This window comes from Synchiropus splendidus, chromosome 12 (genome assembly GCF_027744825.2).
Source record: "Synchiropus splendidus isolate RoL2022-P1 chromosome 12, RoL_Sspl_1.0, whole genome shotgun sequence".
NCBI classification, from domain to species: domain Eukaryota; kingdom Metazoa; phylum Chordata; class Actinopteri; order Syngnathiformes; family Callionymidae; genus Synchiropus; species Synchiropus splendidus.
Genome location: NC_071345.1, coordinates 12,634,834 through 12,649,129, shown reverse-complemented (window position 1 = coordinate 12,649,129; position 14,296 = coordinate 12,634,834). Strand labels below are relative to the sequence as shown.

Below are 14,296 nucleotides of genomic sequence, written 5' to 3'. Positions count from 1 at the left end.
TTAATGTGTTTTTCCATTGTGCAATGTTTATTGAATATAGAGCAGAAATGGTTGCCGTTGTTTTAATTTAGAGTTAGGGAATGCAAGTGTGATCCGTTCACTCCCAAAATGTTCAACTGAGGCAGCATTACTTAATAATCTAACTGCATATATTCTTAACAGGAAGAAAGCACTTTATTATTATTATTACTATTAATCCAAAGGGAAATTTTGTTCGTAACTTAACATGCTCTGTAAACAATAAAAATATAAATGTAAAATGCAAAATACAAATTATAAAATACAAAATACTCTACAAAATACTATTTTTTTAACAGACAGTGTAGGAAAGATGAAAAGGAAAATAATATATGTATAAAAATGGAACTCCTGGGAAATGTCGAGTTCATTTATTTTCTTCATAATGTATTTTAATACTTTCGTATCCACAACTGAATGGCTCAGACCTATCTCCATAAAATAGCAAACACTCATAAACCTGGAGACACAGTTTGTCCATTCAGAAAAAAAAACAAAAACAAATGAAAGCTACGTGGATGACAGTCAATTGCAGTACACCAACGCACCTCTAGATGTCACAGTTTGAGTCGACATCTGAAAGCCTTCAAATGCTGAATTCATTTTACTTGCGTCAGAACATTTCCCACAAGTCGACACAGTTCTTAAAAATACCACGTTCCCATAGCTCCCCAGATGCCTGTTAGTCATGCATTCCAGCTGTTCTCCAGATGTGCTACACCATCCTGCAACTGTGCAGAGGCAGAAGACTATGAAGATGAGGTGGTCCCAGCATGGACATGTCAAATAACAATTTTCCAACCAGTGACTCAGGCTGACTTGAGAGAGTGAGAGTCACTCTCTTCTGAAAAACATCAGAAGGATTTGCACAGTACATTCCAGTGTTCTTGTAACATTTCTTGTTTTAAAGAAGACACAGCATAAACAGTGGTTTCAAAGGTAGTTTTTAATGAAAGCAGAATACTTTACTTTTACCGCCCCAGTGGCAAGACAGAGAATCACATTCTTGCACACACATAGAAATATTGTCTCCTATATACAGCTGCATATATTACATTCTCTGCATAGTTCTTGTAATAAAATGCTAAAAGGGGAATCAATATCATGTAAACATTATTTACTACCAAATTTTTAATCACCAGCCTTTCAATATTGAACAGAATAGTCTCTATTGTTTGTCTCCTCACACAGCTGTAATACAAGTTTCCCTTTCTGTGTTATAAGAAGACTCCGTTTTGACTGCTATAAATATAGTTTCTTTTAACTGCCAGTTCAAGGGTTCGTGTTCCAGCACGTTACTTTTTCATCTTCAAAACCAACACCTCCTCCTGCAAGACATGGAACCACTGCATCAGAGCAATCGTAGTAACCACGAGAAGCTGTGTTGAGAAAATAACCGCAGACCTGCAGTGCCAGTCGTTTGTTTCTCTCCTCCTCCAGTTCTTCTTTCACTTCCTGTATGTCTCGTCTATGGGGTGGAAACAAAAATAAGATGAAGACACACGTGTCTTAACTGTAGGCTCTTTTTAACTAAAGAATTAAATAAACATTAACTTCAGTCGTCATTTTAATTTTTTCTTAATATCTATTCATTGTGTTTTTCCAATAAATAATTTCTATGAATTTAAATACTGTATAACTACACTTTTTTTGACGTTCATGTTTCAACTAAACACGTTGCCACATGATAATTTTAACGAAATTATTCTGACCTCTAGTGGACATTTGTGTAATATCATATTATTTTTGTATGGAATCAAAAATCCTATAAAAAAAAAAAAGAACAAATTTGAACTGCGCTGCCTGAGAAAGTACTAAAATAAAAGTAATTCCAAATAAATGTAGGATGAAAAACATGAAAAACATTTGTTTCTTCATAATTTACTGCTCAGTTATTTCCGTTATTTCCGCGCAGCCTAGGCCTGACAGTGTTTTCACAACTCACTCGTGCCGTGTTTGCAGCAGCTCCAGCGCCATCCTCAGCTCCTTGATCTCCTCCTGCAGGCTGTGCAGCGTCGCCTCCTCTTTATGATTCAAGTTCTTATTTTCCAAAAAGATTTTGGGTGGTGTCGGTCGATTCGGGGGCGGTGTTTTGGGTCGGTCCGGCTTAGCTGTTGCGGGCTTCAAGTTTTCGGTTACCTGGAACGAATATTTAATCGTAGTTGATGTCAATACACTGTTTATTGAAGGAGCGGTGTTCAAAATCAAAATGGTGCCTGTTTACATGGTTGAAATATATGTCCCCACCTTGGGTAATGATGGTAGTTTCTCTGCCTGGAACTTTTTGGGAGACAACTCCTGGTCTGACTGCTCTGCGTTCTGAATCAGAAAATAAAAGGATTTAACTAAACAATTTCTGTTTCACAACCAAGTGAAACGAAAGTAGGAAGTGTGATCTCTTCTTGTTCCCCTCCCTTTCTTTTTTCCCCCGATGCTTCATTTGCTAAATCAGGTTGCTACTTTCACATCAGGTCTGAACTTGTCTGGATGACACCGGAGGGAGACATTTTCATGTCGCGCTTTCCTTCAACCGAGCTGCCTTCATGTGTTTTCACTAGTATGTGACGATAAAAAAAGGGTGTTGCCCCGTATCTGCAGGTCCAAAGGTCATCCGATTTTCCTCTTTAGTGCTGACTGGTACCTGTGTGGTTGTGATCAGAGCCGATGGTGGCCTCCTCTGGGGAGGTTTGGCTCTGTTGGCTGTCGGGTGGCTCAGTTTCTCCGTCTGCACATCTACTCCGTCGAATTGGTCAGCACTTTTCTCCTCAGGTTTTTTGGGGGACAGTGAAGGCACATCACCGTTGGTTCTAGTGGGGAACACAATAGAATTTACAGTCATGTTTTGCGACACCATACAAATCAGTTTCATGTTGACACACACACATAACGTAGAGGTGCTTAACGCAAATATGGCTTTGTTTATTTGAAGTTCAACAGAGGAAAATAAGTCGGTCACAGAGGGAGGCACAACAGATACTGTTGCAGTGAAGTTGTTTTTATAAGGGGTGGAAGATAACAGTTTTTTTCATCTGATAACTAATAACTATCTGCTAATCCAGAGGTGGGCAAAACAAATTTCCTGAAGGGCCACATTAGAAACTGTTGTGAGGGGCCATCATCATCATCAAAAGGAAGACAGCGATGACGACAAAACATGGCAGGAAAATATCCAAAATATATACTTGAGTAACAAGGACAAGTTGACCGAAAAAGATTAAATGTAAGTAAGGATTGCAAAGAAGTGTAAATATGCCATGAAAACTATTGAAATATTTCATTTCATACACACTTAATCTGAGATAAAAAGGCAATTTATTTCAAAATATGTATTCCTTCAATGTATTCTGAGGCACAAGAAAAACTCACAAAAATGGCCAATGAAAAGAAGAGAGTTTTAGTCTTGAAACAAGAACATGCTATATTTAATGCTGAAGTGGTGGTGGTGTCTAAAAGAGAAAAAAAAGGCAGAAAAATTACGATCTATCAGTTATAGTTTTAGTCTGATGTTAAAAGGGCCACATTTGCGGGTGATTGTAACAGAAATTGCCAACATTTTTACCATTTTTTATTGACTGTTAGCATTTAACTTGCCGTGTCAGTGGTCGGTGCTTCATGTTAAGTTTCTGTCATCCTAGATTCATGTTCAAGATGTTTTATTTTTTGACATACTTGTATGCAAAATGTGGTTACACGTGTTCCAATCTTTGCAGGTGCAGGATGGTAGCGGAGGTTTCGGTTTCTCATTGCCCTAAAATAACTATGGATTCCTTGTACGCAGCTTAACATTTGCAAATATAAATGTCCTATTTCTAAACACTAAAAAGCCAGTGAAATGGTTAAAGTTGGGTTGTCAAAGTTGTGTGTACATGTAGGGACACAGTTTCAAGCTCCTTCATTAGCGGTGCCCTTTAAAAACACTGTTGTTGTTGTTCTGAATGTGTGTGCGCCTATTTGCTCAGGAAACAGGAAATGGGCCGCGCTCGTCTGTTTAGTCCCAATCTGACTCATCCCAGAGTTTCCACTGTGCCACGAAAGGTCGGCATCCTGGCATTCTTCTTTAAAGACGCCATAGCAACTGGTGGCAGCGTGCAAAACCTTTAACATCAAATAGCCGAGCTTCTGCGGCCAAAGCAAAGAGAAGAAAGTCTCCCTGGCATTTGTAGAGGACCGGCTTTTATACTGTTTGTCTTCGATTAAAAGATCAGTTTAATTTGTCGTTGCTGGGTTTATTACTCTATAAAAATGTAATGTTAAAAGAAACTTACTTTGGTATTATTTTTGGAGGTTTGTCTTTGACAGGCGGAGGGCTGGGTTTGTTCAGAGAGGGAAGCTTGACCTTGGTGGGTGGGTTGCTTCTTAAGTCTTTGGACTCAGGTTTGTCATCTGGAGAAAATGGGAAGACAGAATCACAGTTCACTATTTACAGTACTAGCCAAGCAAATGTCTGGTATTAAAAGAGCGAACCTTTAGTCTTTCCTGCAGGACCTCTGTCCATTGCGGGGAAATCTGAAAGAGAAATACTGGGGTTTCAAATGTTGTTAAATATGATGATTATTTTAAGATAGTTCTGTAACTTGTCGGTGCCTCGTCGGACGCAAAGGAAACATACTGACGGAGACTGATGCCGACATACCGGTTCTGGAGCTACACAAAAATTGTTTTGACCACAAGGGCGTGTTGTTAGCAAAAGGAGGCGAGAAGTTAAAACAACATAACAAATCAAATATTAAAATCTAGTTTTTGGCCTCATCCCAGTTAAATACAGTTTAGCGTAAAGTGCAGTACTGGTGAAGTCCACACTAAAGTAAAAACGATCATCTTTTTGTCCATTTTCGTCCGACTGTAAATGAAATTATTGTGTTTGGAAGATGGAAGAGAATTGTGAAGCATTTACAGATACACAGATGTCGCCTCACGATTCTCATTTGCATGAAGTGCTTTTATTTATTTATTTTAATGCAAGGACAGTGAAAAAATCACTCTAAAATAAGTATTCTGCCCCTTAATTTTCCACCAAATGAATTGAATGTGACTTATACAAATTCCATAGTCAGGAAGACACATGAACCAGGAAAAAACACTTCTACAAAAGCAAATTATTCCAGGAAGCTGGATATATCCTAATAAGTCATTACTGATTACTAGAATTTTACTTCGAAAGTTTGCAAAAACATAAACACGTACATATTTTCTCCACCTTGACAAGTCAACCTAATATATGCAGCTTCTATTTTCGCTAAAGAAAAACTGTAGATTGATCATTGTTGAAGTAATTACATGCTTATTTCGAGTTAATAACCAGGACTTTTGGTGTTTTGCTGAATGACTTTTTGGTGACCATTCCAGTGGCTTCATTCACAAATGAATTATTGTTTTATGACTGCTTATTTATGATATGTTTCATTGTAGTTGTGTAACGTAAAATCCTTTAACAGTGCATTAAAAATGAAACACACACAACTGTTGTGGACCTACTTAAATTTTAAAAATGAAATATGATCAAGAGGCCTGATGTTCATGTCTCATGGTTCATATTCTGGTTTGTAATAAATAATGGTCTAGCATTGGTGATGAAACAGTTTGAGCTATTGGGCTACCTTTGAAAAACCTGTGTCACTAGGGTTGATACAGTATAGTGGCTCTTTAAAATGTCCAAACAAACAGCAGTAGAAGAAGCCAGTGGCGAACGAACTCACGTGCCGCCTGTATTGACAGACAGACATTGGGTGTCGAAGACAGTTCAGCTTTAATCCAAAACACTTTTTTCGGTGCTTGAATTGTAAGGGAATATTTCATCCACCAAGTACGATTAAATGGATGGAAAGAGTCTAAGCAAACGTGTGTGTCTGCTGTAGCAGAAGAGACATGAAGAATAGTTTGAGTCTTGAAGCTGTGACCTCCATGATCCAACCAAGCCAGTGAGAGTGAGACGTTGGTCTAATCTCAGAATAAGAAAGTGATGAACTTCCTGCAAAATAATAACATCCAGATTTGCACACAGCATTGACATATGAAAAAAAAATCTCAGGATTATGCCGACTGATATTTTGATGCCATCATATTAAAATGAATCTATTCAGTCAATAAATAAATAAATACTAAAAAATAATCCCTATTTTGACATTTGAATGTCTTCAGTCTCAGAGCGATTCAAGAGTTCAGTTCAGAATCTGCTTCTGCTCCTAAGACCTGGCTGTCGTGAGAAATTCCATCTTGTCGCTCCCTGCAAACACTAGAACAGTCCAAGCTCACAACTTCTAAAGTGCACCCGTGTTAATAACAGCCATCAAGTCGCAGACTGGAAGCGACACTGGAAGGAAACATGAGCCTACCTTGAGTGCGCAAAGCATTGTGCAACATTTCCTCTCAAGCAAAGCAGCCAGTGAGCAGTGCCAGTTACAGTGCAGCCTAAAATCTCGGTGACAGAGCGCACGTCAGCCCCTCCACCCTCTTGTTTCCTCCAAGACTTCACAAATGTGTCACGTGACCTCTCCAACCAACCCCCCTGCCACTCTTGCTTTAGTCTCAGACTTCCTGTCGGTGCAAGGAAAAACCTGACAAGAAGATACCAGGTTTTTTTTTTGTTTAAATGCTCCATAAAATCACTTTTATTTTCCCTTTGGAATGAGCTAAAACAACTATTTTGATGAGAGTGCAGTCAGAGTATTCTGAATATAAGCTTGAGAAGAACCACCTGTTGCTGTGATGCAAGATCTTGCAAGCAACATGCTCTCATTCAAAACAGGATGCTCAACCACATATTCAGCGTCTCATTACATTGTCTTAAACACTTGAGCAAACTGGCAACGATCAGCTAGAGTTTATTCAAAACAAGTCACGGGTGCAGCATCTCATACATTCAAATAGATTCTCATGAATCCTCAAGTACCATATAAAGGAGGTGCTTGTTTTGTGCTTCTTTACGGGAAAACAGTGAGCGTTTAAGTGGAATATATAAAGTTGTGCGAGTGAAGGGTGAAAATCTATGACGTGTTAGTCGGTGGAAAAAACATTTTGTTCTGCCAGTTTTTCCCTCAGCATTGTGAAAACTGTGAAGGCAAACACTTCTTCTTCGAAGTGCGGCTTTGAGCATGACTCACATGAGCGGTTTGTGTTGGTTTACCTGCTGGTTTCTTGCTGAAGGTGCGTGCAGGCGGCTGGTTCGTGCTCCCAGACTGAAGGAGAAGGACAGAGAAAAGAGAGCCAGTTGGCCAGCCCATCGCACGTCCACACCCAAGACATCCTCATTCAAACACATTTCCACTTAGGTCATTTCTTAGCATGTTGTTTTTCCAAAACAGAGGCCTGACTCACTGAGGCCTGACTGTACACTAGCAAAGGGAATGTCCAGGTTCTTAGGGTTTGAAGTTTATAAAACAGCTTCAGTCTTTAGGCTACTTACTTTCAGACTGTCCACTGGCGGTATGACCATAACAAAGTTATCGGGGAAGAAGCCGCGGCGTCCGTTTAGCTCGCCCTCCCACCAGCCTTCATCTTCGGTTTCCTTGAAAAGTAGATGAAAGTGTCAGAAGACCTCAAAGTCTGCTCGACCCCCTGGGATGAGGAAGTGGTTCCTCACGAGATAATAAAAAAGCCTCTGACTCTAACTGTTGGAGATCAAGATCTTTGTCAGCTGTGTCATTATATTATTTGAACATTTCAGCACATGATTGCCTGGAGAGTCCCGCAACAGGTCGGACTGGTTTGAAACTCAACACCGGCAATGACTTGGCCCGGCTGGAAATTATACCTGGAAAGGTCATGGAGTCATGTAGTTGGATGAGGAGCAGCATAAGAACCGGGGGGGTAGGGGAGGGACCAACCTTTCTCAAGAGCATGACCACCTCGCCTGCTTTCAAACCCAGCTCGTCTTCAGCTTTGGCCTCGTAGTCAAACATGACCTGGCAGTACTCGATCGCTGATGGATATGAAGAAAACATGTGTTACTTTTGCTTCTTATGATTGTGTATCTGTGTAGATAAATATAGTAAGACACTCATAAGCAAGGCTACAAGGCATAAAAAGAACACATCAATCCCTTAGCAAACAGTTGTTTATTCAAGTGTACTATGTGTACTTGAGTTTACTTGTACTGCATTTGAAATAGTTAGAAGTAGCACACTGAAGATGACTGAAAACTACAAAAATACAAGTGTCGGTCTATTTTCTTAGGGATTTCAAGTGTATTATTGAAGCGATCCAGAAGCAAAGGATTTGTTGTTGTTATTGTGAGACACTTTTCCTCTGATATCTTTACTTATGAGTTGTATATTAGTTGTATATTTCTTGTATACTTACTGAATACTTGAAAGAATACTTAAGTAAACTAAAAATGTTCCAATTTAGTCTAAAGAGGTATAAAATTAGTAAACTTTTTTGTAAACTACTAGTATATGGTCTGGATTGTACTTGTATACTTATACTCAATTATACTTAATAAAATGAACTGCAAGCATACCAGTTTTTGCAAAAAAAAAGTGCTTATCACATCTAAACCCCATGGAATGACATTGAAATAATATAATTCCCGTAAATTCCGTTTACTGCTTCGACATTTATCATATTTGTGTGGAGTTGCGCCGTACACATAGTTTCCAGCATCTAGCGCTGAGTCGCCTGAGGCGAGAAGCCACCACCATCCTCCCGTGGAGAGTTTCCCGAGACAAGGTGCAGCACTCCAGACAGGATGAAGTCAGCAGCCTCACTTGTGTTCACGTCGGACTTTTGAGCCAAACGCACTTTGTCTCAAGACAGCGTCTCACATCTTTTATTCACATTAAAGCCCTCAAAATGCGCTGTTTTCGCCCGCGTGCCCAAAGTTCCGACACCACTGCCAGTTTCAGTGGTTGCTTCTCGATTCCAGACCTCCAGGAGATCAACTCTGTTGACTGAGCTGAGGACACGTGGGCAAAAACAACGCATTTTGAGGGCTTCAAGGTCAATAGAAAACCTCTGATTTCATCGTTTTCAAATCTGATTTCAGCCTGTAAAAATCCATATATTAGCCCCGCTGTTGTATAAGCCGCAGGGCTCAGACTGCAAGAAAAAAGCAGGGGCTTAAAGTCCGGTATTAATGAATTTATATTATTTCAATGCCCTTGAATTGATAATTGTAGAATGTTTTTGAGCCTTCAATATATAAGATAATTATTCAGAAAGTAGAATTCCCATTCCATATTTGCTCAGTAGAAGTTGTTCTAGATCCAAAATTGTTAGGCCAAATATTCAAATTGACTGTGATATTTTTGGATATGAATTGGCATATCAGAGTCCTGATAACAGCCATGCAATACAGGAAGTAATTAATCTGGATTTACCACTGTCAATCATTGTAACCACTAAACCACTTCCTTCATTCGTAGTAAAATGCTGATAAAGCTGTATACCCATGATCCCGGAAGGACATTCCATGTTGTTTGTAAATGCAGTGTCAGTCAAGTCATGTTGGCACAACACTTGATGTCATCTCCGCTGCTCGAGCACTTGTCACATGGTATTTTTACAGGTCTGGGAGAATATTTTTCTGAAGTGATTCATCATCACAACTCACCGCTTTTAGCTTTGTTGCGCACACTTGTTCTTTGATTCATCTTAAAGAAGAGGAAGTGCCTGATTAGTAACGGAATGAATTCTCTCACATACTGTACATGAGTATCTCACTGTGACATACCTCTTTATTGAATACTGCGTCTGTGAGTTTGGGTCTTGCTTTGCTCTCATTGTGTTTACTGACTTTTTTGAGGAAAGGAAACCAGAATGTTACATAAATGAAAGTACATCATGCTTGAACTCTGAAGGCAGTGCTTTAGGTCACTCACAAACAGGGATTTCTTTCACAAAATTGGAGGGAAAGGCACCAACTTTGCCGTTTTTTAGCCCCATCCACCATCCGTCTTCTATCTGCCAGGTGTCAAGCACAAAACGTGTGTTAAATTGCGTTTATTTTTCATTGCTGTAATGCGACTTGGAGTGTAAAGAACGAACCTCTCTGACTATCTCAATAGTCTCTCCCACAACCAGCTCCAGCTCATCCTCAAGTGTAGCTCTGTAGGGGAAGAGCACCTCACATTTCCTTGCTTGCTTTATACGCTTGGCTGAGGAGAGTAAAAACAAACAGTGTCAAATGAATCAACCTGATCCTTGATGTTTCCTCTTTGTAAGAGCATGTTGAGCTTATAAAGAACAATGTAGTCGAAACAATGGAGCAACTATTTACATCCATTCCATTTGGGACAGTTGCGACAAAATAGCGATTATCTTCAAGTGACTTTTGCATCCTATGTTGAGTCAACCTTCCACGTTGCATGTTGACGCATAAATATTTCCGCCAATGTTCAAATACACTGCCCGGCCACCTGGATTTAACCAAGCAGGTAAGCAGAAGCCTCCTGTTGCAAGCAACATGAAGAAGACTGAGAACAATCCACTACTGTAATACACTTATCTGTGATCTCATCAAAGTACAATGGTATTCAAAGATGACATTGATTCTGTCATTCCACACATTGATGCCCCCCACAGAGTCTAGACCTTACCCTATATTGAAAATCTATGGGATGGTTTGGACTCTCCCATCATCTGCGCCAGATCTTGACAAGGTAGGAAGTAAGTCCTGTGACACCGTGTGCTGTAGTCAAAGCCTAAAGCCTGAAACACTAGTGTCTGATCTTCTTTTCTGCGCAGGGCGACCCAGATCTAGAAGCAAGCAATGTGTATGGAACAGTGTATAGAATCAAGAGCTGGAAACAAGGGGCGTAGCTGTTGCCTTCTGCATTCCAAAATGTGAAACATCACAGTGGAAATATAATGAAGAGCCACTCCTGCAATCCAGCAGGTGGTCTAACCAACCTTTTTTCATGGTTGAATAATATGGAAGGAAAGAAAGCTCATGCTCTGTCTAGCTTTTTCTGTGGGGCAATATTTCGTGTGTGGTGTATATAAAATAGCTTTCTGGGAAAGCAATATGTCCCACCATTTGCAAACACATTTTTCATTAGTCGTGTCATCCATTTTGTGGAAAATATGGGTTAAACTGAATGATTTGGGATGGTGGCAAGAAGGTAGTCACTCGCTGAATATATTCATGCAAGTGAGCATGTTGCTCTCAAGCATCCCAAACCATTTGTTGAATGTTGAAGAACGAGGAACAAGCATTTCAGATAGCCATCTCCAAACCTGTGTGAGCAGAATTGACTGGTATTATATGAGGCCATCCTTCGCACACAGGACCTATCCTTTCCTTCTACTGCTGTTATTTAGCACAAACACTGGTTCTAAATATAGTTTCTGTGTAGTGACTAATGTATGTTTTGTTTTTTTTCTAGATATTCTCTCACTGTGCTTTTAGTACTGAGGCTATGTTGTGACTTTTTGGACTCCACTTAATGCTGCTACATTTGTGCAATGAAAGGTGCAATGCCGTTCAGGTATTGAGTGAAGTAAAACGCAAAAATGTACTTGTCCTGATGCCTCTGGGCTCCCTCTTGCTGTTGCCTCTCAGGTTGAGCGGCACCTCCTGTAATGAAAGACCGCGGTTTAACTATAAAACAACATCAAAATGAAGTGTTTTGCCAAACCTGGACGAAGCTGGCCGGAAAGATGCCTTTCTTCCCGTTCAGCTCCCCCTCCAGCCATCCTTCCTCACTGGCAGTGGTGACACTTTTCACCACATCCCCCACGTGCACTGTGAGCTCGTCTGCCATGGTGCCCTCGAAGTCCACCAGCACCAGCACCTCTGTGGCCCATCCACAAATGGGGCAGAAAATTACATTCACACGGGGTGATGAGTCCTGACATATCAGGATTCAACGCTACACTGCTGGATATTTCTGTAAAGCCTGCTTCAAAAGTGCCCACTGTTCTTTTTAAGCCCAACAAACCATGAAAGAGCGAATTGACTTCCCATAGCACGCCGTGCAAGAACACCCTTCATCCAACACTGAAATGACTTCAACAAAACTACTGTCTTTTTCACACAAAAAAAGCAAACTCACCCATTGTTTCTCCGTCTTGATCAAATTCAAGCGTGTGGAATCCCTTCGAGAAAGAAAGAAGAACTGAAAAAGTGGAGTAGTTGTAGTCTCAGACTGAGAGATATGGCAGCCGAGGCCCTTCTTCCTACTTGTCAAACATTAACATTCAGCAACTTTTCCTCAGGCTTGTCATGGCAAGCTGACAGTAAGGAGTAGGACGGGTCATGCAGTGAGCGAGGAAAGACACATAGAGCGAGCAAGAGAGAGAGAGAGAGAGAAAGAGAGCGAGACAGAGAGAGGCGAACTATAGGACAAACAAGTAATACAGGTTTATAAGGTGGAATACAGGCTCATAAACAGAGTCTTTAAAAATAGCCTGTGAGAGCCACGTAATTGTTGTGTGGTGAGAAACAATCCTAAACCCATGTGTATATTATTGGTGGTGTTGAATTAACTTTGCCTGCGGTGATGCAGTTGTCAGATACTTTTTGTTTTGCTTATACACATTAGTTCACAGCTCAATATTTGGGCTTTCATTCTGTGCATTACAAAACATGAGGCATGGTGGTGACACTAAACTTAGATGCCGCTTTTCCTCTAAAATTAAAACAAAAAAAACCCCAAAAAATGGAGTTGTTTGATTTCCGTAAACTTCGCAAGCAACCTTTCGGTAAATGTAATCGTCTGATGCAATGCAATGTCATAGTGTTAAGCTTTTACACTAACATTAAAATGGGATAACTGCTTTTTGCAAGCTTCTGTTGCCTTCAGCACATATTATATTGGGTTATGCTATGAAGATGCAGTGCTTCAGGATCAGGACCTCCAGGTTATGATCTCGCGTGGTGACCTTTCTCTGTGGTGGAGTTACATTTGTTGTGGGCTCTGAAAGGTTACCAGATCAACTGGAGGATTCGGCGTGGGAGTTGTTTTTTTTTTCCTAAAAAGTCACACAGACTCTGAAACTTGAAGATTTGAAAAACCTGATTCAAGTTCTTATTCCTCTCACGTTCCCACATCATGTCATTGCAGTGAGGTTGGATTCCATGAGTAGAAAGAAAGACTGTCTTCTGTGAAGTGGCGCCTAGTATTGACAGTTTTCCGACACCACCTGCTGGAATGGAGGCCTTAGTGCAGTTGGAAAGATTGGTTTGTCAACACCTTCAGAGCTATAACCTTTGCTAGGAGAGCTCATGCTCCAGCTCTGTGGGACAGGTGAATTATTAGATATGGATTTAGCTTTTTTATGAGTATTAATTTTTCAGTGTAATGCACTAAACATGAGGAAAAATACTATGTTAATTAAATGGAAAAAAGACTCATTCGTTCTAAGATTATATTCAGTTACACGATTGAAGTGGATGTATACTCTTATTAGATCCAAATAAATCAATCTTATGGCTGCCTCAAAAATGTATTTTACAGTGATCATTTAGAGCAATCGTGATAAGAGTTCACACTGCTGGAGACCTATCTTCAGGGCACTTGTCCTGAAGGAGGTGTTTGTTGATACTAGTGTGTGTGTTATTGTTATCCACAGTCTTCTAGCACCCCCACTGACCCAGGCACACTCCTGCCAGTCTGCTTTCTCAGTCTGACTCATGAGGCGATCCGTCACTCCGTCACTATCTGGTTTGTCGTGTTCATCAATTCATTTGCACATTTCTGGACTTTGTTCTGGGGCACTCTGTGTTTGCTAAGATTCTTATCTCTGGTCTGCATCTGACAATTCTCTTCCAAGAGGATCATTAAAGTTTATTATTTAACTGAAGCAACATCCTTCCCCTTTTTTAACTTCATATTTTTTCCACATTATCTTTGCCATTGACTTTTATATCCAACGTGTCAAGATTATTTTTCAATATATACGTGCTGAAAGTGCTCTCCTTGAAATGTGCCCTTTCTTTGTATCTTGAATATTAGGAGCTTCTGATAAAAGATCTGATCTGACCTTTAATTTCTTCATGACTCTCTTTCCTTAAATGACTCATTCTTAATGCACCACATTCATAAGACATCATAGTGCACGATGAAGGGTCAATAGAATATTTCAATGTTCATAACCATGTTTGACAAGTCAAGCACTGTTATACTGCGTGGTTAGGTTAAGGGTTGCTGAGTCTTTAAAACTAGATGTCTTGTCATACATGACATGATTCTGAAGATTCATAGCATCTTCCATAAAGCCTTTTTATCTGCATCATGATGTCTTACGAGTGTACTAATAATGCACTAATAATATATATAATAATAATGAGACTTTTAAGGTAGGTGTTCATCGGATGACTGAGTGTAAATAACTTCAA

The 14,296-nt window shown here is 40.0% G+C and overlaps 1 protein-coding gene across 2 annotated transcripts; it reads right to left on the bottom strand.

The window, feature by feature from the left end:
- Positions 1-951: 951 nt before the first annotated feature.
- Positions 952-12,217, bottom strand: sh3d21 (SH3 domain containing 21). 2 transcript variants are annotated; one of them, XM_053882086.1, is made up of 17 exons: positions 12,012-12,215; positions 11,595-11,752; positions 11,476-11,533; positions 10,003-10,112; positions 9,837-9,918; positions 9,689-9,750; positions 9,569-9,608; positions 7,842-7,936; positions 7,421-7,522; positions 7,142-7,193; positions 4,483-4,524; positions 4,284-4,401; positions 2,660-2,825; positions 2,266-2,337; positions 1,964-2,157; positions 1,423-1,486; positions 952-1,346 (listed from the first exon to the last, which is right to left on the bottom strand). In XM_053882086.1, exons 1-17 carry the CDS (start codon positions 12,013-12,015, stop codon positions 1,314-1,316), a joined length of 1,452 nt encoding a protein of 483 aa, XP_053738061.1. In that variant the 5' UTR covers positions 12,016-12,215; the 3' UTR covers positions 952-1,313. The 2 variants fall into 2 exon arrangements, with proteins under 2 accessions (XP_053738061.1, XP_053738062.1); XM_053882087.1 differs by lacking the exon at positions 2,266-2,337 and having other exon boundaries at positions 12,012-12,217.
- Between the last annotated feature and the right edge of the window lie 2,079 nt (positions 12,218-14,296).

What these genes read in the sequence shown, in the direction of transcription:
- sh3d21 (XM_053882086.1), bottom strand. An exon ending in CTCTGATCACAACCACACAG is followed by an intron (nt 2,338 to 2,659) that starts GTACCAGTCAGC and finishes TTTCTGATTCAG; the next exon opens with AACGCAGAGCAGTCAGACCA. An exon ending in ACAAACGACTGGCACTGCAG is followed by an intron (nt 1,347 to 1,422) that starts GTCTGCGGTTAT and finishes CATGTCTTGCAG; the next exon opens with GAGGAGGTGTTGGTTTTGAA.